Below are 23,524 nucleotides of genomic sequence, written 5' to 3' on the forward strand. Positions count from 1 at the left end.
TCTAAGCAACATATACATAGCTGTAAAAGATATTGCTGAAATTTTGACCCTCACTCCCTAATATAAATGAGTGGCATTGTGGCATTCCTAGATACTCCCTTTACCCAGTCAGCATAATTGAGTAGGACAGTAATATATTACATCTCTAGGCCTTTCTAGTGGCTCTGGAAAAGAGCATCTGCTAAATGCCATGAATGTAAATGTGCATTTCTATGGATCTCAAGAGTCTCTCATTGAGTTCATGGCTAAACTGTTTCACAGGGCTCCTGTACTTGCATTGTAAATAGATGCCTGCCCCACCAGTAACCCCCCCTTTGGGACTGGTTACTCTTCCTAACTCCCCAAAACAGGCCTAGTCAAAGTGGGTCAGTGGAGCTCTGGGCAGCTGTGTCCCATGTTGGCTTTGTGTACATGACGCTCATCTGAGCATACTGATTTATTCACCAGTGCAATCTTATTAGAGGATGAATGTTAATCGCTCAGACATCTTTTCAGCGCTTTGTCATTCCCCCTCCCCTTACCATGCACCTCTGTTGTTTGTGTTCTGTCCTGATCTTTCTCTTAGTATGTGTAGACATATGACAGCTGAGTTTTCATTTTATTTTGAACACGTGTTTTTAACATTAATTCTTAAGTGATCAATTAAAGAGAGATTTTTTTTTTACCATTCCACGGCGAGTTATATTGCTCAAAGGTTGCTTTTTCATAGCTCAGGGGACTTTAAGCTGACTTTTTTATGAAATGCTTTCTCATTCAGTTTAATATGCAGACACAACTATACAGTAGCTGTTTGTGGGCTGATTTCCTGGAATAGTGAACACTGAGGTCCTGTGGTGCTATCTAATCTTTGCTGTTTGTTTGAGCATCCCAACCACCCCAAGACATCAACATTGGCACAACTAATGGCATGAGTTTGGGGTGGGACAATGAGTTTGGCACAATGGCAGAAAGCTATTTGAAAATAATTATATTTGCCATTCCAGGAGGTGATGCTAGTGGCACAGACGTTACCCACTACAGAGTTTCACTTATGTTTGATGCAAGTATCAACATTGTCTCAAGTGTTTCTCTTAATTCTTTGACAGTGGTGGAAAGAATACTGAAAAATAATACTCTGTATGAGCACTGTTACATATTAAAATATGTAGTTTGATTAGAGTAAAAGTACCTGTCCTAAAAACTACTCAAGTAATAGTAAAAGAGTAGCTCATTTAAAGGTACTCATGAGTAGTGAGTATTGAGTACTGAGTTGTGAAATCTATGCCCCTATATAATAAATAAAATAAACAGTATACTGCAATTTAAAAATGTAGCAGACATACACATAATTTACATTCCCTTTTGCCAGAAAGAATAAAAAATATAGGTATTTTATTGGTGCTTGTGATTGACAACTTTTAAAATACATCACTTATCTATGATACTGTAAAAACTACATGAATCAAATTTTTTTTTTAAATAAACAAATAAAAGGGCTGCATGATTACAGAAATTAAAAGATGAAAACGTTATTTTCAATATCATAATGTATGAAACAATTACATTAAAATCAGTTTATGTGAAGGGACTAAATTTCCCTTAATGCCGACTGAGTTATTGTTGCGCAACATGTTCAATGCAAGAAAACAAAAAAAAAGAACAAAAAAGCAGGGTCACTTGGTGCGTCATGTCCTGCACAATAGAGGCGGTAGAGCAGTTGTTTGGTACATTGGGCTTTAAAGGAATAATGCACACAAAAATGAAAATTCTGTCATCATTTAGTCACTCTTATGCCATCCCAGATGTGTATGACTTTCTTCAGCTGAACACAAATTAGGATTTTTAGAAGAATATCTCAGCTCTTTTGGTCCATACAATGCAAGTGAATGGGTGCCAAAATTTTGAAGCTCCAAAAATCACATAATTCTGCATAAAAGTAGCCTAATCCATGTGACTCCAGTGGTTTATTCCATGTCTTAAAAAATCATATGATACAGTAGGAAGGGTGAGAAACAGATCAATATTTAAGTAAATGTGTATTATAAATTCTCCTCCCTGCTCAGTCAATCTTCACTTTAACTTTCACTTTCTTCTTGTGTTTTTGCTGGTTCACATTCTTCATTCATATCGCCATCTACTGAGCAGGGAGAAGAATGCCTTTTTGGCATCCATTCACTTGTATTGTATGGACCTACAGAGCTGATATATTCTTCTAAAAATCTTATTTTGTGTTCTGAAGGAAGAAAGTCATACACATCTGGGATGGCATGAGGGTGAGCAAATGATGAGGGAATTTTAGCCTCATATCATAGCCTACTAGACAGTGCTCAGTTCGATTACATGTACACTTCAAGTCCAACATTTTGATTCAAATACGCTTTTTGTACCACTATTTACATTCACCTTAGACCAAACCGACTGCATTTACATTAATGCCTCACCAAGATGGGCACTGGTGGAATTATAAAGTGTATTTGATTGTTTAGGTGCCTACCCGCATTAGTGCATAAACATTTGCCGCCTGTAAATCAAAGAGCAGCTACAGACGTCAGGAAATAAAAGTAAATCTTTTATATTTTATCTAGATCAACCAACCAGTGGTTGTCTTGTCATCACGATCGATGTAATGAACACCCCTGTTCTAGATGTAGAACATCGATACCGAGGACATCTCTCTCTATATTATTTAGATAAACATCAAGATTGTTTTATCGCCCAGCCCTATTGATAACTTTGCCCTAATCTCTCACATCAACCCAATTATCTTAGTGATACAAACCTAATTTACAGGGTACATTATAGACCAGGGGTGGGCAACTATTTTGGTTAAGGGGCCACATCGGGCTTCAAGTAGTACTTAAGGGGCCACATTGTATTCCTTTTGAGATACAATGTTCTGCGTTGATTTGGTTTTTGTATCTATCTTTTAAGCCAGGAAATAGTTGTGTACTAAATTTTCTGAAGTGTATTTGTGACTAATGGGACTATTCTGCAATTGCCTAAAGTATTGTATTGCTCTACAAAGGTAGATACTTTTCTATCAGGCATTAAAAAACTGAATAAAAGCTGAGCTTATAAATGTATTTTACCAACTCTACTTCCCTGTTAATTTATTACTTATTTTACTTATTTTTTTCTAAAACATTACCCATTTACATGCTAAAAGGGTCATGATGCGGGTCTCCTCTATGAATAACACAGGCTGCATGACTATGATAAATGATTACTGCAAGAGTTAGATAAACATCTCAAACTGGGGGTGTTGCATCTCTTATCTGGCAACCCTGAGCATGTTAAATGCTTGTGGAGATGCATTAGGTCCCAAAGCAAGTTACATGAAATATTCAATGAAAAAAAAAACACTTTTACGCACACAGAATCTAGTAAGCAGAAATATGAAATTTACCTTGATATGTTTCTTCAAATTAGAGGCAGGATTAATGCTGATATCTGGCTTGAGCAAGTTAAACTCACAATCAAGCAATTGGCCTTTTTCACTGTGAAAAACCGTTTCAGGTGCAGCTGTGATGTTCAGGTGTTGAACTGTGCTTGAGGTATCCTCCACATCCATAACAGTTGGCTCCAGATCTGCAGCTGCCATTCAAGTTCTTTACGTGTGATTTGATTTGACGGGAGTCACGAGACTCTCACTAGCAAATCATTTTGATAGATAAAAATAAAATCAGGACAGGGAAGGAGCGAACACAGATGGTGGGAAAATAGTGCATTAAAAGTACAGTTACAGCACTTAAAATGTATTCAATTAAAAGTAAAAGCATTCAATTTTTAAACTAATTAAAAAAAGTACAATTCCTGGGGAAAACTACTTAATTACTGTAATGTGAGTATTTGTAATTTGTTACTTTACACCCCTGTTCTTTAGGAAATAAAAATAGAAATAAATGAAATAATTATTGACATAAATAAGACTATAGAGCTTTACAATTAATGTGGACAGAACAGTCCAGATAATTCAGTTTTATAAAAAGTTTCGGAGAAATGTTGGATTTCATATTATATTCTTTTGATTGCAGACAAATGGCAGCTTGGCAAATCTGAGCACATTTTGTTGAGACATTGTTGAGATCTCTTCTGAATCTCTAGTGGAGACAAATGTGAGATTACTGGCTTTCCTCTGAGGAGACAAATCTGAGATGCAGAAGACTTACATTTGAGATAATCTCATTTGTGATTTTTGTTTTTCCTATGAAGTGTTAGTCATCCACAAGAGAACATGAAAACACATTCACAGAGTGGAGTACAGAGATGTGAGAATTGTAGAGTTTAGAGAGAAGTGTGAGTCAGACTTCACTCAGCCTGCCAGCATGGAAACAGATTAAGGCCAGTCAGGCTGAGTTCATAAAAAGTGTGTGTGTGTGTGTGTGTGTGTGTGTTTTTGTTTGTGTTTTGTAATAATGTCATATCTGAGCAAAATCTATTTACTGTATGTGTCAATTTGTATATATAATGACTGTTAAGTTCTCAAAAGTTTGTTGCAGTCAAGTAAAGGATGACATCTCAAACCTCCCACATTAGTGCTTCTGACATGTACAATAGAGCTGCTTTACACTCATTGACTATGAACCTGAAACCTGAGTTTCTAATCTTGTCAGAAAGCATAAATACATCCCAAAGTTCCCATGAAAATCCAACCTCTTTTCAATATGAGTCAGCCTTTATTGCTGTAATTGGATATGCTGCAATTGGCAGACATTTATAGTAGGGTTAACCTCGTACGAACACGCGTACACATGCGCAGACAGTGTATTTTGACTTCGCTATATGCAGCGCATAATTTAAAATCAATTAAATCAACTGATATCAGTTCAGGAGACTGTGCTGTCAGTAAAGGTTTAAACTTTCCTTTGACAAAATAACATGGCTGCTGACCACAGCAGAGTTTGTCTTAGGGAGAAACGCCAACAAAACTACATCTGGCAAGAAACCTAATTATGTTTTTACATTGAAACCTGTTTGAGTCAAAAGATAAGAGTCTCTAATTTCATCTGATATACCATTTTCTAAATTTGAGTGATTCATCACGAAACGCCCCACTGCTAAACACAATGTACACTAATGTGTACTTCAGTGCATTTTTTCCGTAGAAATCCTATAATCACTGTGCATTATCGCATTGACAATCAATGGGTTCATCCAAAGGCTTTATATGGAGTTAGGATGAAAATAAGGTGCATATTGAATTGTTCTGAGACCAGTGCAGACAGACAGCACACTGGAGGATAAGCTCTAAATAGGGTGCAAGGGAGCATCCTGTAACTCTCTATGCAGCTACATACATTTAATTCAAACTTCCTATCAAATGTTCAGTTTCAGGCTGCAGATGATGTTTGGACCACTCAATATGTTTGGCAGACATGAGACAATAGTAATAAGTACATATATTCCGAATTTATATTGTATAATTTCATTTAAACTTGGTTGGCTGTAGGGCTGGGTATCACCTGGCACCTCATGATACGAAACGTATTGCAATAGACGTGTCACGATTCGATATATTGCTATACTTCACAATATCATAATTTTATTTGATTACGATCCAATTTCAATTCCAATTCATTTGGGTATATTTCTGCTATATACTAATGTGTGCCAACTTTGTTGTGTGTTTACATGATATGAATACACTAATAGTTGAATATAATAATAATAATAATTATTATTATTATTGCATGTTTATTAGGTGCTACTGGTTACAAATCATAAAGGGAAATGGAAAATATACACAGCAGTCATGCTGTTCTAGGTTCAATATATAAGCTCTAAATAAGCTCTATCAGCAGCATTTGTGGTGTAATGTCGATTACCACAGAAAGTAATTTGGACTTTGTCCCTCAGATAAAAAAAAAAAGATAAAGAAAGAATCACAGTTACAATAAGGTACTTACAATTGAGGTGCACTGACAAGCCAATTGAATATAAATTCTCACTGTTTCAAAAGTATAGTCACAATACTTAAACATTATACCTGTTAACATGAGGTTAGTGTGATAGAATCGCTTTCTGAACTCGTCCGTGTAAAGTTATATAACATTTTTGAGGAATGGCAATATAAAGCTGGTAATTTACATACGACAAGTGCAATACCAGAAAGGGACTATTTTCATCCACTCACTTTAAATTGGTAACGCAAAACCAGAAGTTCATCCACCTATACTTGAAGTCCTTTCATCCGAAAATGTGAATAATTAGTTCAATTGCTTTAACAAAATAGAAGCTTCACATACTTTTAAACCATCTTTTAACAGTGGCTCAGTTTACTTCCCTTGTAAGTGCATTACTGAAAGAAAAGTCAAAATAATTTTCTGTAGCAACTGACTTTATACCACAAATGGTGTCAATAGAGCTTAACTTGAACAGAACATTCCTTTAAAACAGTGTTCTGTAGCTTATTTGAGCTCGCTTGAATTTGGAAGGTCAGCAAATGCTTGCTTGTTGCAGATAAATAGCGCATTGTTGTCAGACACAGTGGGACTTGATTAATGATTGGTCCTAATCCAGTCTTGATCTCTCTCATACCCAGCTTATTACCACTGAGGGGTCTTCGAGTAATGGGGCCCTCCCTCTGGGAGTCACCCGGTGGTCCACCCAGGGATCAACTGGCCCGCTGCCTCTCTAAGCCCACAAAATATTGCAGAGATTCGGCAGCACAGAATATGGGGGTAAAAAAATCTAATATAAAAAAAAAGATTTTGGTATTAGTGGCATTACTGGTAGTTAATGAAGGGATACCGCTCGTGCCGTGGCTGTGCTCTGGATGACAAATGGCAGTGAAACTTAACCCGAGACTAAGAGTTAAAAGGGCCAATAGCCTTTTTGACAGAGACATTGCTTGTCAGTTTTAATTGAGAACGCACATGTGCATTAGCTGGACCAGCCTGAAAATGTATCTAAAAAGAGTGATTTGAGCTAAATAAGGACTATTCCAATTGATTCGATTTTTGTCAGATTTTATTGCTGATTTTAAATATTTTTTGCTCTGAATCTTTACAAACCGTTATGAAGATTTTGGTTTCTCCTTATTCAAATAGATGCATTTGCTGTACTTGTACCCAGGGGCACCTGCAGGATTTAATCTGAGGTTATGCACAGAAATCTGCCTAATAAACCTTATATCTATGGGGGTCCAGGGGTATGCTCCCCCATGAGATTTCTTTTGTGTGCAAAAACATTACCAAAGCGTTCAATTCTGGTGACATTGAGATGCATTTGGTTTATTTTCTTTAGGCTAAAGCAATTCTTCCAGTAATTGTTCAGACAGATGCGTTTTCACGCTAAAAAAGCAAAATGCACACCACAACAAATAGAGCAAATCGCAGGTGTCTTGAGTGGTAAAGCAGTGTGAGAAACAGCTGCAAATGATTCAGTAATCCCAACTCGCTCACTCTACTTACATTTTTAGTGGAAACGGCTTGCACATAAAACTTTTAGTTTAGTCCAGCACAGTAACATGAAAGTTTTGAGTGCACTTGACACAAATTTAGGTGTTGTTTCTACTCAAAGATTTTAAATGATAAATGTTCTGCACTTATATAGCACCTTTTTAACCTTAGCGGTATTCAAAGCATTTTACACTGCGACTCATTCACCCATTCACGGCAGAGCTGCCATGCAAGGCGCTAACCTACCATTGGGAGCAACTTGGGGTTCAGTGTCTTGCCCAAGGTCACTTCAGCATGTGGAGTCATGTGGGCCGGGAATCGAACCGCCAACCCTGTGATTACTAGCCAACCCGGTGTACCACCTGAACTTGAGCACATTAGGCTATATGTGCTTTATAAATCTTAGTACATTTAACTCAAAAATAAAAACTTGTTGACTTAACATTAAAAAATATGTCAAACTAACATGATATGTGTTTTTGTGTCAAGTGAACATGACATTTTTATGTTGTTTTGATATTTCTGACCATTTGTCTAGACTCTACACAAAGATTTTGTCACGACCTCGCTCACCTGCACCATGTCTCGTGTCGTCTGCACTGTGTCTCGTGTCGTCTGCACCGTGTTTCGTGTCGTCTGCCCCGTGTTTTCCGTTTCACCCACCACTAGTCACTTTCCATGTCATGCTCCCTTGTTGTCCGCCCGTGTTTTCTGTTTTACCGTTCACGCTCCCTGTCATGTCTTCCTTGTTGTCCGCCCGTGTTTCACTGTCTCTGTGAAAACTACACTTCCCTTCTTCCCGTCGCTTCCGGCCCTGTCTGCGTGTTATTGTCCGCACCTGTCTGTCATTTTGTCATTACCGTGTCTCGTTATTTAAACCCCGCTGTTTTCCCTTCCCGTTGTCGTACGTTAACGTTCCGTGTCTCTGATGTCTGGTAAGACGCTCTCTGTTCGTGTTCCCTGCCATTCTGTCTACTCATTCGTGGTTACCCAGCTATCTGTCAGTCCGTCCGAGGTTACCCTGCTCTTTATGTTCTCTGCCTGTTGTTCCCTGCTCGTTGGAGGTTACCCTGCTCTTCGTGTTCCCTGCTTGTTAACCCGTTCATGTTATCCCTGCCCTTCGTGGATGTTCTCCAACCTATGTTCATCAGTGTGTTAGATTAGTTTTTCCCATCGTGGACGTTTCTTTTGTTCCAGTGTTTGTTTATTTTATGTTATCAGCAATAAAAGCCGCATTTGGGTCCACCCCCCTGTCTGCCTTGTCCTGCTTCCCTCACACAATCGTAACAGATTTTGTGTCATGGATGAGTTGGGATTTACAGTGTGAGAGCGAGCGGTCCAAATAAATTGTACTGAATCATGAATCAATCCAGACTGGTTTGCAAGCCTGTTTGGCCAACTCAATTGGGCATTGCTAGTTCTTTTAACTGCCAACAGAAATACGGGACACATTTCATGATTGACTGAAATATTCTGAGTATAAATAATCCTCAGGGCAGTCAGAGCACTCATGGTACACACGTGCACACACGTCCGTACAGCTGCAGGCACCCATGCTTGTATTCGTAGGAAATAGCTTCCCACAGGCCGCCTGGAGGCATTACGAACATGGCCGCTGAGTGACCTGACCTGCCTTAAAGGGACTTTGGACTTAAAGCTGAAATATGTAACTTTTCAGAGTTAAAATGCTTTCTATCCAAGCTTAATGTGCAGAGACAACTATAATTAAGCCATTCAAAAGGTAATTTTCTGGAAAACTGTAAATTGTCGTTGTTGCTCTATAAAATTCAGGTGTTTGTTTTTATCGACCCGTTTAGACCCCACCCAACAACGTTACTCAACCAATGAAAAATGCTGTATGTAGAGTTCCCGGCTTATATAAACAGAAAACAACAAAACCGTCCTTTTAGGTCCCTTTTAGATTTTTGCGTTTTCCATGTAAACGTAATAGGCAGACATCCTTGACTGTTTGCCGCGTCTCACGCAGGAGCCGTGCCAAGTTTAAAAGAACTTCAACTGTTAAAAATGCATTTTAAGACACCTGCGTTCTGCTCTATTTGTGGTGCTACGTCTAGCTTTTTAGCGCAAGGACGCGTTCGATATAAACGGCCTCTTACTTAGCAGTCTATGGGCAGAACTGTCCATGGTTATGTTGTTCTTGTGATGGGAAAAAATGAAAGATAGCAGGGCAGGGAGGGACAAAAATAGTAGTAGAAATAAATAGTAAGAGAAATGGTAAAAAAGGAGGTAAACTAAGGGGAGGTTTGGTCTTAAGAGAGATGTCAGTGATTGAATGACATGTCATCACTACATCTGTTTCGACTACTGCTTGCAACTGCTCAGCTGGGGCTGTTTGGCATCCATCCATCTCAACGCTCAATCCTCTATGTAACACATACACACACACACACACACACCACCCATACACACACACACAAACAGAGTCTTAGCCGAACCATCTGTCCACATGGCAGCTTCATAAACTGCCCATATTTTTACACACAGAGGTTAATGGCACAAATTTAACATTGACCCACTGGAGCCATTTAAACCTGCTGATCAAAAATCCACCCCTTAAAGGGATAATTCACTCGAAAATGAAAAATCTGTCATAATTTATTCTCAAACAAGTTGTTCCAAGCCCATGTCACTTTCTTTCTTCCATGGAACACAACAGAAGCAGAATGTTAGCTTCGGTCACCATTGACTTTCATGGTACGCAAAAAAGATGCAATAAAAGTGAATGGTGACTGAGGCTGCGATTATGGCTAACATGTTCTTTTGTGTTCCATGGAAGAAAGAAAGATATACGGGTGAGTGAATGATGACAGATGTTTCATTTTTGGGTGAACTAAGCCTTCAAATAACTGATGTGACTTAGAGCTGGTCTTAGTTGTAAAATCAAACACACAATCTCACTTTGCCTGTCAGCTGCATTGATATTACATTTTTCTTAAAACCTTTCAAACTTCTGATTTCATTTCACATAAAATAATATAAATATTGGGTAAATGGTTTCATTGCTGCAGGCTCTATTTGGAAAGACAGCCTATGTGGGATGAATCTGACAGACTGCATTCGATTTCTTACTATTGATGTAGTCTGACGGTCTCGCAACTAAGAGACACAACTATAAACACAAGTGAGAGAGTCAGAGGGGAGGGAGGGAAAATGGAAGATTAGAGAGATTAATAAAGGAGCAAAAAGAAAGGCAAGTAACAGAGAAATCTGGAAAGACTGTCTGGAATTGAAAGCCCTGAAGAGAGGGTTGGGTTGGCAAACAAGCATGAGAATGGGTGTGGAATGTAATTTAGATAGCATGCAAACTTGCTGCAGAAACAAACACAATTAACAAAGTGTTGAGTTCTGGAAAGGATGATGAAAAATAGCTAAAGGGCTGAATAGACAGGCTGCTTTATACACCGATGGTAAGGATGCATTTAAATGTGTGCTCTCATCAGCACGCCTGTCACTTCTGCCTCCTGGGATTGAAAGCCCTTGATGGCACCATGCCAACCCCTGAACCCTGTTACTGCTCGTCTTGCTCTCGATTGGCGCAGGCACAAAGGGGCATACAGGATGCTGTAGTGAAAAAGAGTGAAACCTCAGACCCCCCCTCCTGTGACCACCAAGAGTGTGAATGAAGACGACTTCCTTTCATTATAGACATTTACATTTGAATTTGTGCATATGTGTACGTGGCTGAAAGAGAGTCTTCTTTAGATAATTTGTGTTTGATTGCTTGCAAATGTTTCGATTTCTGAAATGTTACTGGGTTGCCACTTATATACTTACAATTTTCAGACTTGTGTTCTAAAACATAGTGAGCATGCTCCGTAGGCAGTATTTTAAGGCATCATCTTATACCAAATTTTTGCCAAATTCATCACAGTATAAATTTAGCAATTGTAGGTTGAAAGCTTTGCAGCTTAAATCAGTCTGTGCCTTCTGAAATTAGAATTGCAGGCCCCAGTGGCCGAAGCTGGAAATGTTTTTTAACGTATGTGCGCATGAGCTCCAGCTTGTTTAAAGGAAGTGGCCAAAAGTGAGTGGTATTTAAGGAAATGCATAGTTTATCTACAACCTAACCCAAATCCCAACCCTAAACCTAACCGTCGGTGGAGTAAAAATGTACTTTCAAAGTAAAAAAAGCAACCTCTGAATCACGCTAACTATTGATTATGTGAATGCCATTACTTCCTGGTTCTCACAGGACCAAAACCCACCTCTTTGAGTTTGCTTGTGTCACAGGCTATCAGTAGCAGTGGGGATTTCTTTAAGACTGCAAGGGAAGCTCAGCTTCCCCTATAATGTCAAAAAAATAATGGTCAAATATGTACTACTGTGTAAACAATTTATTGACTAAAAATGCGTTAGAACACGTTCATCTCGAAGACGAGTTCGTTCAGAATCAGCTACATTACATATAGCAGGTCGGCTGACTCGATTTACTTCTCATACATTCCCGTAGCGTCAGTGCATTTCCCTGTTGAAGCCGAGCGTCCACTGACTTCAATGGGGCTGCTCTGAACAGTTTTTTTCAGTGCTCGAAAATAGACGGTCATTGGATAAATGCTGCGATTATGTCCCGCCCACGGACGCTCAGCGTCTCTGGGGGTGAATGAGGAGTGGGCTGGCCCGGACTCCGGGCTTCCGCGTGATGATTGGAGGATCTGTCGAAAGACTGCATCTCCTTTTGATTGACAGCGAATCTGTACTATAAGAAGTCACTGAAGCTATTTCGCGCTCAGTCCCATTTCTCAAGTGTAGTCGAAAGACAAACTGCTGCAACCTATTTCTTTATATTTGTTTGGCGAAATTGCTAGTCAATTTGCATAATACATTTCACACAATTATACACCACATTCCTTGTTTCAGTTTTACCAAGTTTAATATATTTTGTTTTAGAGCGTTCGTTCGTTCGTTCATTCATTCATTCATACAGCAGGCTAGGCTAGCGTCGTACGGGTGAAACTGCGCATGATGGCAGACGGTGCTAATATTGTCGACCTGATTTTGGCGAAGCCATTTGAAAGTCTTCCTTACGAGGAAAAAATTAGAATTAAACAGCAGGGCAGATCAACACCTAAGATTGATTTAGTGCAAAAAATAGGGAAAAATAACATGTCTTTTCAGCTCTTCTGGTATGACAAAGTTAGCTGGCTGACTGGAAGTGCTGTGACAAATAAAATGTACTGCTGGCCATGCCTCTTGATGAAACCATCTCACGGATGTGTTGTTTGGTCAAAAGTGGGGTTTGGAGATCTGTCTAACTTTGACAGGGCATATAAAAGACATGAAAAGAGCAATGAACATGTGAGTGCATGTGCAAGATTAAGTTGCATGGGCAGGATCAGGGTTGAGCATGCAATCAATGAAGGTGCTCGCATTCAAGTGACTAAACATAATGAAACAGTCAAACAAAACAGGGCCTTCCTAAACCGCCTTATTGATGTAACATCCTTGCTTGGCCGACAGGAGCTGTCATTTAGGGGACATGATGAGAGTAGTGAATCATCCAACAAGGGCCAAGTAACACAATGGGCCAAGGTCGTTTAAGCAGCCTAGCTCTGCTGGCCATTGAGAAGACACTGGTCAAGTCACTGGAAAAGACGCCTAGTTGGTACGACAGGGTCACAGTGCATTTTCTCGAAAAGGAACGTAGGGCAGAATTTACTTTTAAATAAGTTTATAATTGTAACACTGTTGAAGGATGGGCAAGGAGGAGGCGAGAAACGGCTTGTCAACATAAATTATATTTTAATGAGAAACTCAAAAACACATAAACAAACACACATGACGGACATGTCCGTAATTCTCTCTCTCTCTCTCGAACAATCGTCACCGGCCGCCTTTATCCCTCGCGCGCCTCATCAGGCTGATTGGGGACCGGGCGCGCGATATTCCGACCGGCCCCGCCCCCCTCCGCTCCACAATAATGTAGGCCGAAAAATGAGCTTCCCCTCTTTGAAAGACCAGCAGCCGCCACTGATCAGTAGGGCTAGAGGGAAATGTATTCACGCTTGAATTGATGCAAAAATGTCTGATGGGGATGGTGCTTGTCAGTAATTCAGCTGAATTGGGTTGATTTCAGGAAACTTGAACATTCGGAAGCAATGTGTTGGCATCACATATATTCTTTGCGGATAAGACAATACCAGAATGCATTGCAAAAATTCACTGAAATCTTGAAAATTCATTCATTCATTAAAAAAAATGGTTTCACTAAACTACTAAAAAATATAGGATAATTTTTATAGAATTAAAAACATATTATTTTACCCAAAATGTATGTGTGTGTGTGTGTGTGTGTGTGTGTGTGTGTGTGTGCAATGTATATTTATGCTTATTAGAGTTTCGTGTCTTTATCTTTGCAACATGCTAACAACAAGCTCTATTGAAATTAATTGTCGATTAAAAAGAATAAGGCGATTCTCCTGTGCTCTTCACGTGAAGGGCAATATTTGTGGGATGCAATTGCTGCCTATGTAGAGTGTTCCAAATAACTCACTTAAGAGGTTCCATTTAATTTAGGATGATGCCATAGAAGGCAGCTGCCTACGTAGGCAGCGAGCCAGCTCACTTAGTTTTGGAACATAGCCAGAGTATACAAAGCCATGTGCATGTGTCTTGTCTTCAGACAGCTTCCTTATTTCTCCAGCTATTTGTAGCTCTTGTTCCCACATTTCTCTGCATGATACCCTTACAGTGAATCTTCTTAACTCTGTGCAAAATGTGTATTTCACGCATAATGTAATTTACCCAAGTAGAACAAGTTTCTGGATTTACATCCATTCTTGTTGGTCCTGGAACAACATTGCAATCGAGCAATCAGCTTTTAGAGTTAGGTTGAGAGTTGCATCATTACCTTAACAGCCATAATAACATGAAATTTTGTTGATTGGCTGGTTTCTATTTCGTCGCTTTACACTGATTAGCCCAGCCCAAAGTGAAATCTTATTGGTCCAAAAACCCTTCTCCACATAACATTGTTCTTAAAAGCATTCTGACTTGTTCAGCCCATGTGATTGTTTTTGCTGACAAAGCCCAGATGCAAACCCCAGTTTTCCGCAACCATTTTTGGTAGCTACATTTTTAATATGCTCCACATCTTCAACATAGATGCCATTGAATTTCCATATCAGATTTTCGATGCAAATGTAATTGAGTTTTAGGCCTAAACATACTGTACAGAGACACCTCTAGTTATGCAAGATGAAAATCACTTGTTGTTGCGTTCTGAAAGGCATCACAATGCAATTAAGGCAACACAAGAGTACACAATGCATTCTCAGTGTTGCTGCAAGGGGGTGCTATAGCAGACATTAGCGTAAAATGTCTTCTATTGTCAGTTTTCTCTCTAAGGTCAACTACTATAATCATGTTTGTATCTATCTACCTGAATCACAACATATACACGTTAATGGCATAGTCATTTTAAGGTAACTCAATATGAACAGATTAATGAGGTTTCTTTACACCACACATTTGCAATGTGTTAACCAGGGGCGGTTGTGGAAAAATAGTTGCTGTATTTGCCAAGGTTTGCAAAGTTCACAGCAATTGTGTCATAAAATAGCTTTGCAGAAAACACTAATGTCCTGGCTTGTGTCTTAAAGTTTGCAATCTGTAAATCATATAAGACTACTCATTGTTTTCAGGATTATGTTTCTAAATATTTGGTACTGATTGCATCTGGACTGATCAAGTCAACATTTCCATTACTTCACCAAGGCATTTTGACTGTTCACGCACATAGCTGCAATCGTGAGTCATGCCAGACAATGTGTGTGTACCAGTACTATTGAATGATTGATATTATTACTTAGGATATATATTAATATTACAAAAAGTACCAATGTACTGATATTTTTACATAGAAAATATCTATAAATACCTACATTAGAGGCTTAAGCCCCGGTAGCCTACCCCTGTTTCCCCCCCTCCCCCTTCAATATTGACTTTACTTCTGGTGCAGGTTCAGTCTTTAAATCCAGTCTAATGCACTATGGAAGAGGCTTAAGGTAAGACAAAGGCAGTGAACTTGTCATCTACCCAGGTGTCTGGAAAAATGAATGGTAAAAATGCTGAAGGCACTGAATTTTAACTCGCCCTTGGTGCAGGAGGAACACTAAGCCCCATGAATAATTCATATGGAACCAGGGACTACATGGGAAATCAAAGCCCATTTTAGGGAGGTCAGTAAGGACTAACAAAGTGTTTGGATATTTAACCGTGTGTCTCCTGTGTGTCTGCATATGGTGTGTTTTGACTCATTTAGAAAAATGGGTGTAATATGATATTGAAGAAAATGAGTATAATAGGATATTGAATGATATTGTCGCTTGACAAAATCCGTTTATGGGCTTTGGAGCTCTCACAGGGGGAAAGATAGTTCTATTATGGCATCCCTCATCTTTTTACATTTCATTTTCTTATCTACATGTACATGCATTTTTTTCTTGTAGGTGCAACATTCAGGATTACATGTGGCACAAGGGTGCCCGCTGTGAGTCGGTCATCACGGAGTTCCAGGTGATGTGCATCGCCATCGGAGCCACCGCCCTCATGGTGCTACTACTCTTCATGATCATCGTTTGCTTCGCCAAGAAGTTGCATGTGCTCAAAACTGAGAATCAAAAGTTGCGTAAGCGCAGGTGAGACTCCGGCCTGCAGAGGACGGTAGAGATGATAAAGCAAATGCATGAAAATAACCCATTTTATAGAGTGTTTAGAGAGAGTGAGAGACCAAGTAGAAGGGCTTATGTATGAAAGAGCTTAAAACCTCATGTTTTTGTGGTGGAATTAGGAGTGAATAAGACTTGCACACTGCATTAGCTGGCCAAACAAGTTTGGTTTCACAACATTTCTCAGGTATATGATTGTGAGACCAAACATTTCTGTTTAAAGACCACATAAAATCAAAATAGGTGTTGTAGCAGATGTATGCCTGTAAAATGTACAGTTTTTTCTTGCTGGAAAACAGACCAAACATACTAATTTTGCACTTGAGTTCTAAGACATGAAACAAACAAACCAGCTCCTATGTGAATCACAGGATTACAAGGTTTGATTTGAAGCAAAACATTTGAAAATCACACATAAAGACAAAGGTACAAGATCTGTACTTAATATATATATTATGAGGGAATAGACTACAATTCCATTAAGGATTGCAAATGGTGTAATCTGGTGTAAACAATAATACATTATAAAACTATTGATTTAAAGTTGTTGATTATAAGAATAGAAAGAATATATTTTAAGTTTATTGCAAAATTTCAGATACAGTAACTAGTTTGTGAGTGGGCGGTCACTACACAGGTCTGTTGGCGTGCTTTGTTTGCCACAGTTCTCTTATTGGTGGACCTTTCTCAGCAGGATCGTGGGTAATGCAGTTATTCCCCACAAAATTTGCTATTAAATGCAAATGTTTAAAAATTAAGCTGAAATAAAGCAGATTATGGGCTCAGCAGAAGCATATACCATCAATGAACAACATCTGAGCTCCCGAAAGGCCTGTCTTTAATGATTTATAAGTTATTGTTAAAAATCTATTTCCCTATCGAAAAATGTATGATATTTTTACTTATGGAACCAGACTGTTATGCTAAATTGGCTATATATATATATATATATATATATAAAAGGGACAAGCCCATCAATATGTCCCATCAAAACCTCCTGTTTCAATAGGAAAAAATACCACACAAGAAATAAAATTGTGTCAAGTTGTTCCATGGGGTCTTTAAATAAATATAAAAAACTAATTGTGGTTGAATATGAAATGAAATATTCAATGTTTAATGGAGAAAGACAACATAGCAGCACTCTGAATGGTAAATCACTGTAGAAGAAAGGGTTCAGAAACAGGCTATTGGTAATATCTTCAGTGCCTTTAATTCCCTGAAAAGTGTTAACATTGCGATACTGCAGCTAACAGGATGCTGCAGAGTTCAAATCGAGCAGTGAGTGGATGACGTGCTAATGCTTAGTGTACTGCGCTAGCAGTGGTCAGACTGCATGATGTCACAAATGCTCCAGCTGAAAGTAGGGCAGTGTGATGGGGTAGGAGGGGCAGGCTGACCTACATACAGCTGTGAGACCCAAGGGGGTGTGGGGGTGGAAGAAAGGGACAGGATTTAAACAGCACACACCCTCTTTAAAGAAGACAAGGAGAATGATGAGAGAAAGAGATGAGAACAGAGGAGGAAAACAAGTGGCAGGGAGTTTTATAACAGGCTGCAGAGGAGGGTGGCCATGTTTGGAGGAAAGATGATGGAAAGGCAGCAGAGCTACAAATGAGACTCTTGAATAAATCAGACACCCACCTCTCCATCTGCTGCAACTAAATGTGCTTGAATTCACTCTGCAGCACCTATAGGAATTGATGACTTATTACATTGAGAACTAGAGGGGAGATAAAGAGCAAAAGAGAGCAGAATAGTTACAGAGAGGTAGAAAACATCTCTAGATTTGTCTAGGTATATAGCTACAGGGTTAGATTACCCTTGAAAGAAATAGTTCACCCAAACATGAAAATCCTGTCATCATATACTCACCCTCATGTTTTAAACATGTAAAACGCAAAAGGAGATATGAGGCAGAATGACAGCTTTAGTCACCATTTACAAGATGCAATAGAAGTGAATGGTGACTAAACTGCAAATGTGATAACATTTTTATTTTATTTTTTTAAACTGCAACATTTTCAGCGAATTAAATTTATTAAGACTTAAATTCGCTTTAAAGCATCCGTCTGCTTTCACTTTTATTGTATGGAAATGAGCAACATAAACATTCTGCCTAATATCTCCTTTTGTGTTCCATGGAAGAAAAAAAGTCACACTTTAGAACAACATGAGGGTGAGTAAATGAGGACAGAATTTTCATTTTTGGGAGATCTATTTCTTTAAACTGCCTCTCAAAATTAGACATAGAAACTCTAAAACCACTGGAAGGACTCTAATGGGGTGGTCACACTACACTTTGCCTTCCATTCACTCCTATTCAAATGCATCCAAATGCAACAGACTGGAAACGCAAGCTCACGCGAAGAAATTTTGTACTACGCTGCATAACAAAGTTCAAGCTTGGTAATCTCTGACCCGTGAATTCGTACAATGAGAAGACCCATGACCAATAGAAGATTGGCTCAATTCAAAAGATACAAATATAAAATCTGCGAGTTTATTGTTGCAGAAAAGTGATATTTTAAAATGTTTAATATAATATTATTTGTTATTTGTGATGCATTATTTACTTAAACCAGAAGCCCTCCCGCATGACATCATATCCTGGTTTGTTGCATTGTCCGAAAAAAATGTGTGTGCTAAAAGCCCATTGTGACTACACCTTAAAAATCTGAAACAAGGGCCCCCAAAAACAAAGAATCAGCGCCATTGGTGGTTGCTTAACGCCTCTACCTCTCTTGCCTGTTCCAGCTACTCTCATTAGCCAATCACATGGGTTATTAAATTCATATTTCAGTGCTACTTTGAGAATAGAAAGAGTAATGCTTTGATTAGCAAGTAAGAAATGGAGGATGATGTAAATCATTTTTTCACAGAAGCAGGTGATGAACAAATACACAGCCCCACGATGCTGTATTCATTTCTTTTGGTCAGTTTGTGGTGATTAATGTGTAAAGAATTTTACATGTTTTCTACTCAGTGAAATATGTGGTGGAAAAAGTGCCATTTTATCATCTGGTATGTTGCATCACAGGTTGTGTATGTTTGTCTAAACTTCTGCTGTAGAATTGCACTAATGCTCTCTCTTGCTTTTTCTCTCTCCCTGCTGTCTTTTCAAACCTCTTCATTCTAATATATTTTATTCCCTGTTCTGTCCTTTTTTTGTCCATCCCTATATCTTTTTGGTTTTGCCCATGTCTTCTCTCATTTTCTCATAATTCCTTTGCTCTCTCCATTCCATCATTCTTCCTCTCCCTTTATCCCCCCACAGCAGTAAGTACCGTCCTTCCTCGGAGCACCACAATGATAATTTCTCGTTGTCCACCATCGCTGAGGGCTCCCATCCAAATGTAAGGAAACTTTGCGACACCCCTCCTAACCTCCCTCATGCCCGTGCTTTGGCTTACTATGATAACATTATATGTCAGGTAACGTGTTTCTCGTCTCTCTCTTCCCCCCTCTCCTTCCCTCTCTGCATGGGCCCCAAGCGTAACCTTTTTGGTAAGGGAGGGGGTGCGCAGCACTCAGAGAGATGGGAGCGTTTTCTCTGCTGAAAAGGTCTGCTCTCAGACAGGAGCATGGTTACTGAGGCAACAGTTGTAACCATAGCAACAGGGTAACTGGGAAACAGGAAAAAAAATGTCCCTTTTTACTTTTTTCTTTTTCGAGCCACTGTTTTGATGCTCCATTAATGGTGGAGTTGGGTGGTGTGGCTGACCCAAGTCAATCACTGTTTGTCAGCCCCTCTACGACCGACCATCCATCTGCCTGGATGTGTATCAAGTTGAGCAGATAGTCTAGCCACTAGCCATACTTTTTAACAGTGGTGTGTCTTGGGAAGTCAGCCTTTTTGATCTGACATTGATAATCAATGCAAAGGCATAAGTGGACATGAAAGATGCATTCTGTCAGTATATGCATTCACATGCACACTCTAGGGCTGGGTAATATATAGAATAACAGGTGGGCGATATACCGGTCATATCGATATAATGGTAGAAAAGTGTAAACTCATAAAACGTTTAGTGTATTGTTTATATTGTGGTTATGTAATATGCTGATGCATGATAGGGAATACGAGTTGTACTTTACATTCCAAGAGAAAATTAACAAGATTTTCTTCTGATCAAAGCAAATGCTTCTATATTCAACTAAAGAGATTAGCCTTGTTTTTGCTTGGATTAAAAACTTATGCCAAATAGATATAATAGATCAAATATTATTTTTAACAATTAGTTATTTTTGAGTTAATTGTGTCATTGCAATGGATATGACAGGTCCACCAAAACTGTGGACTTTGTTTTAAATCAAAAAAAATTTGAATCACTTTCCATAAACATGTGTACATCATGATATACTGTATATCGTTATCGACAAAACATTTCAAGAATATCGAAATATAAATTTTGGCCTATGTCGCCCAACCCTATATCAAATATTCATTTTGTATATAATTTTTTATTATTTTGCTGCGGATATAAATTAAGCAACATCATTTAAATTTGTATGTGGCCATTCAGAATATTTAATATCAAATTTGCATAATTTTTCATGATTAATCGCATTTAATCACTGATTTTGAAAGTTCTGAAATTTGACTTAATATATACTTCTTTTCTTGTCAAAATGCATTTATTTCATTTTTTAGGTAAGAAAACAAAAACATATGTAACAATATAGTGCTTTATTAACATTTTACAAACAAAGACTTCCACAGTATAAAGATAGAAATGTACTAAAATAGCACCAGTTTTCGTGATAGATAACACTTGACCTGCTTCTATGGTAATTAAATTGTGCCTTACGGAGGCTGCAAAGTACATGCTTTCTGTCACAAGTCTTACTTTGTAAATACATAAATCGTTAAGGGTCCTTTCCCATTGAGTCCAAGCGGGCACATCACAAAGGTGCCGCACTTCCAACCAGTGTTTTTATTACTTTATCAAAGCAAATACATACATTTTGAGATACTGAATATATCATAAAAAATGTGAAAACTATCGAGATATAATTATTTTAGCTATATCGATCAGCCCTAGAACATTCATACACACATGCAGGGTATTTATTTTGCACATTAAGCACAAGTGGCAAGCTTTAAGTAAGTAGGTAATCAGCGTGTTGTGTAATGTTATTTGCACCTCTCTTAATGTTCCGGCAATGTGCCCTGATTGCAGACCTTGGACTTCGCCGAGAGAGCCCACCCACACCTACACTCCTACTCCTAAACCTGCTCCCTTTCTCTATCCTCTGCAACACTGCATGTCTAACTGTTCACTTTGACCTGCTAGTGGTCACGTGATTTCCTGCTGCTTGTTCACTGCATCGCATTAATATAACTGTCTGTCGTTTCACTCGTTTATCCTGGTTCACAAAGATGAGAGGGTGATTGGGCGATCTTCCATTGGCAAATCTCACCGACCAAATAAAATGTTGAGAATAAAAGGATAAACATCTGAGATGCAACATCACACTGCTGCCTGTAGGTGGCGTAACACTTGGCTAACGTGTCAGCAGCATGGGTAGACGTAGATCTAACATGAGCGTCATTCTCTTCTGTGGGATAACCATAACACATCTCTCTTGTTGTATCACAGTTATTTTAGTGTAGTTTCAGAAAATATAATTATACTTTTACATTTCTCTCAGCTTTAACTATATATGATTTTAGCCCCTCTGTATCCACTGCAGTCCAGGCTATGAATTGCTTAATAAAATCAGCATAAGAAACTTTCAATAAGTACAACATCTCCATTAAATGAACATAACCATCCTTTCAGATACTAATTCCCATTTAACTGCCCTCAACGTCATCCAGGACCCATCAAATAGATTAAATTCAAATGAAAACTGTTTATTAATGTTTTTTTCCTCTCATTTTTTAAACAATTCTATGGGGGACATTAATTCATATTTTCAGGACCTGAGCTCAAGACCTTTTGTTGGGAATTTTCATTAAACTATATTTAAAATGCAATTCAGAGCACATTGTGAAAGAATGGACACTAATTCTGTCTTTACTCCAAACCCTAATGTTGTTATTTATTCTATGGAACACAAAAGGAGAAATTCTTAGAAATCTTCTTTAAGCTTTTTGTTGTACAAGGACAATTCACTTTGACTATGTCTGTCAAACAAAAATAAAAGTATATTCTTCTAAAGTCTTCGAAGTCTAAATCTTCTTAAAGGGATAGTGCACTCAAAAATTTAAATTCTCTCATTTACTCACCCTCAAGTAATTTCAGATGTGTATGACTTTCTTTCTTCTGCAGAACACAAAAAAAGATTTTTAGAAGATTTTCTCATCTCTGTAGGTCTACAAAATGCAAGGCTACAGGGTCCAAAACTTTGAAGCTCAAAAAAGCATATAAAGGTAGCATGGAAATAATCCATACGACTCCAGTGGTTAATCCATGTCTTCAGAAGCAATTCGGTTGGTGTGGGTGACAAACAGATCAATATTTAATTCTTTTTTTTATTATAAATTCTCCTCCCTGCCCAGTAGATGGCAATATACACGAAGAACGTGAATCGCCAAAAACAAAAGAAATAGAACACTTAGGAGAGAAGAGCGCTTAGGAGGGCTGTTTTAAAGTGGAGATTTTTTGTAAAAAATAAAAATAAAAAAGAGGACAATTTGTTTAGATCGAATACTTTAATGCTGCTTTTATAAGCTTTTTGAGCTTCAAGGTTTTGAATCCCTGTTGACTTGCATTGAATGGACCTACAGAGCTGAGATATTCAGACAAAGAAAGTCATACACATCTGGGATGGCATGAGGGTGAGTAAATGAGAACATTTTCATTTTGGGGTGAACCATCCCTTTAAGTCACTTGATAGCATTTGTGTGAAGATCAGACCAGAATAAAGGACCCTAGATCAGACGTCCCACAACACTGATACTTAAAAAAAGCAAAAGTTCAAGATAAGTGGCTCTTGGGTTGGAACATTTCTCACCACTGAAGGATCTTATGCAAAGGACACTCTTCTTGTCCCACTGTCTATCTCTGTCTTTCATTGTCTCCTTCTTTCTCCTCCTGTCTCTATCTCTTACTGGTTCTGAATGAAAATGATATCTCTGAGGTATATAATCCTCTCCATACCCCCACCCTCAGAAAACCATGAGCAGATACACCTGGGAGTGTAAGACCAAAGAGGAGCCCGACTGTGAGGTAAGATTTATTATCCCACAGCTCCACCAAAAGGTACAGCAAATGTCCCTTCATTGTGCTGTTATCCTTTCAATGATCCTCTCAAAACTGTCATGAGCAAACGTGTTCCCTTTTATCATCATCATCAGGAAACCAAACCAAACTGATCTGGCTAGCTTGGTCCAAATATGTTTTAAAAAGATTGTTCACCCCAAAATAAAAGGTCTATCATCATTTACTCAACCCCTCAACATTGTTCCGTGGAACATTAAATGAGTTATTTTGTAGAATGGCCGCTCTT

General features: G+C 38.5%; 1 protein-coding gene across 10 annotated transcripts in view; it reads left to right on the plus strand.

The window, feature by feature from the left end:
• Positions 1-23,524, plus strand: part of LOC127656058 (chondroitin sulfate proteoglycan 5-like) — a 54,638-nt gene that overhangs the window by 14,757 nt on the left and 16,357 nt on the right. For 2 of the 10 annotated variants that reach the window (XM_052144202.1, XM_052144210.1), the window contains exons 3-5: positions 15,848-16,036; positions 19,344-19,500; positions 23,188-23,244. In XM_052144202.1, the coding sequence (XP_052000162.1) occupies positions 15,848-16,036; positions 19,344-19,500; positions 23,188-23,244 (403 nt within the window). The remainder of the gene's footprint in view (positions 1-15,847; positions 16,037-19,343; positions 19,501-23,187; positions 23,245-23,524) is intronic. The other 8 variants (XM_052144203.1, XM_052144211.1, XM_052144204.1 and 5 more) reach the window with 6 other exon arrangements.

The sequence above is a fragment of the Xyrauchen texanus genome, chromosome 15 (genome assembly GCF_025860055.1).
Source record: "Xyrauchen texanus isolate HMW12.3.18 chromosome 15, RBS_HiC_50CHRs, whole genome shotgun sequence".
NCBI classification, from domain to species: domain Eukaryota; kingdom Metazoa; phylum Chordata; class Actinopteri; order Cypriniformes; family Catostomidae; genus Xyrauchen; species Xyrauchen texanus.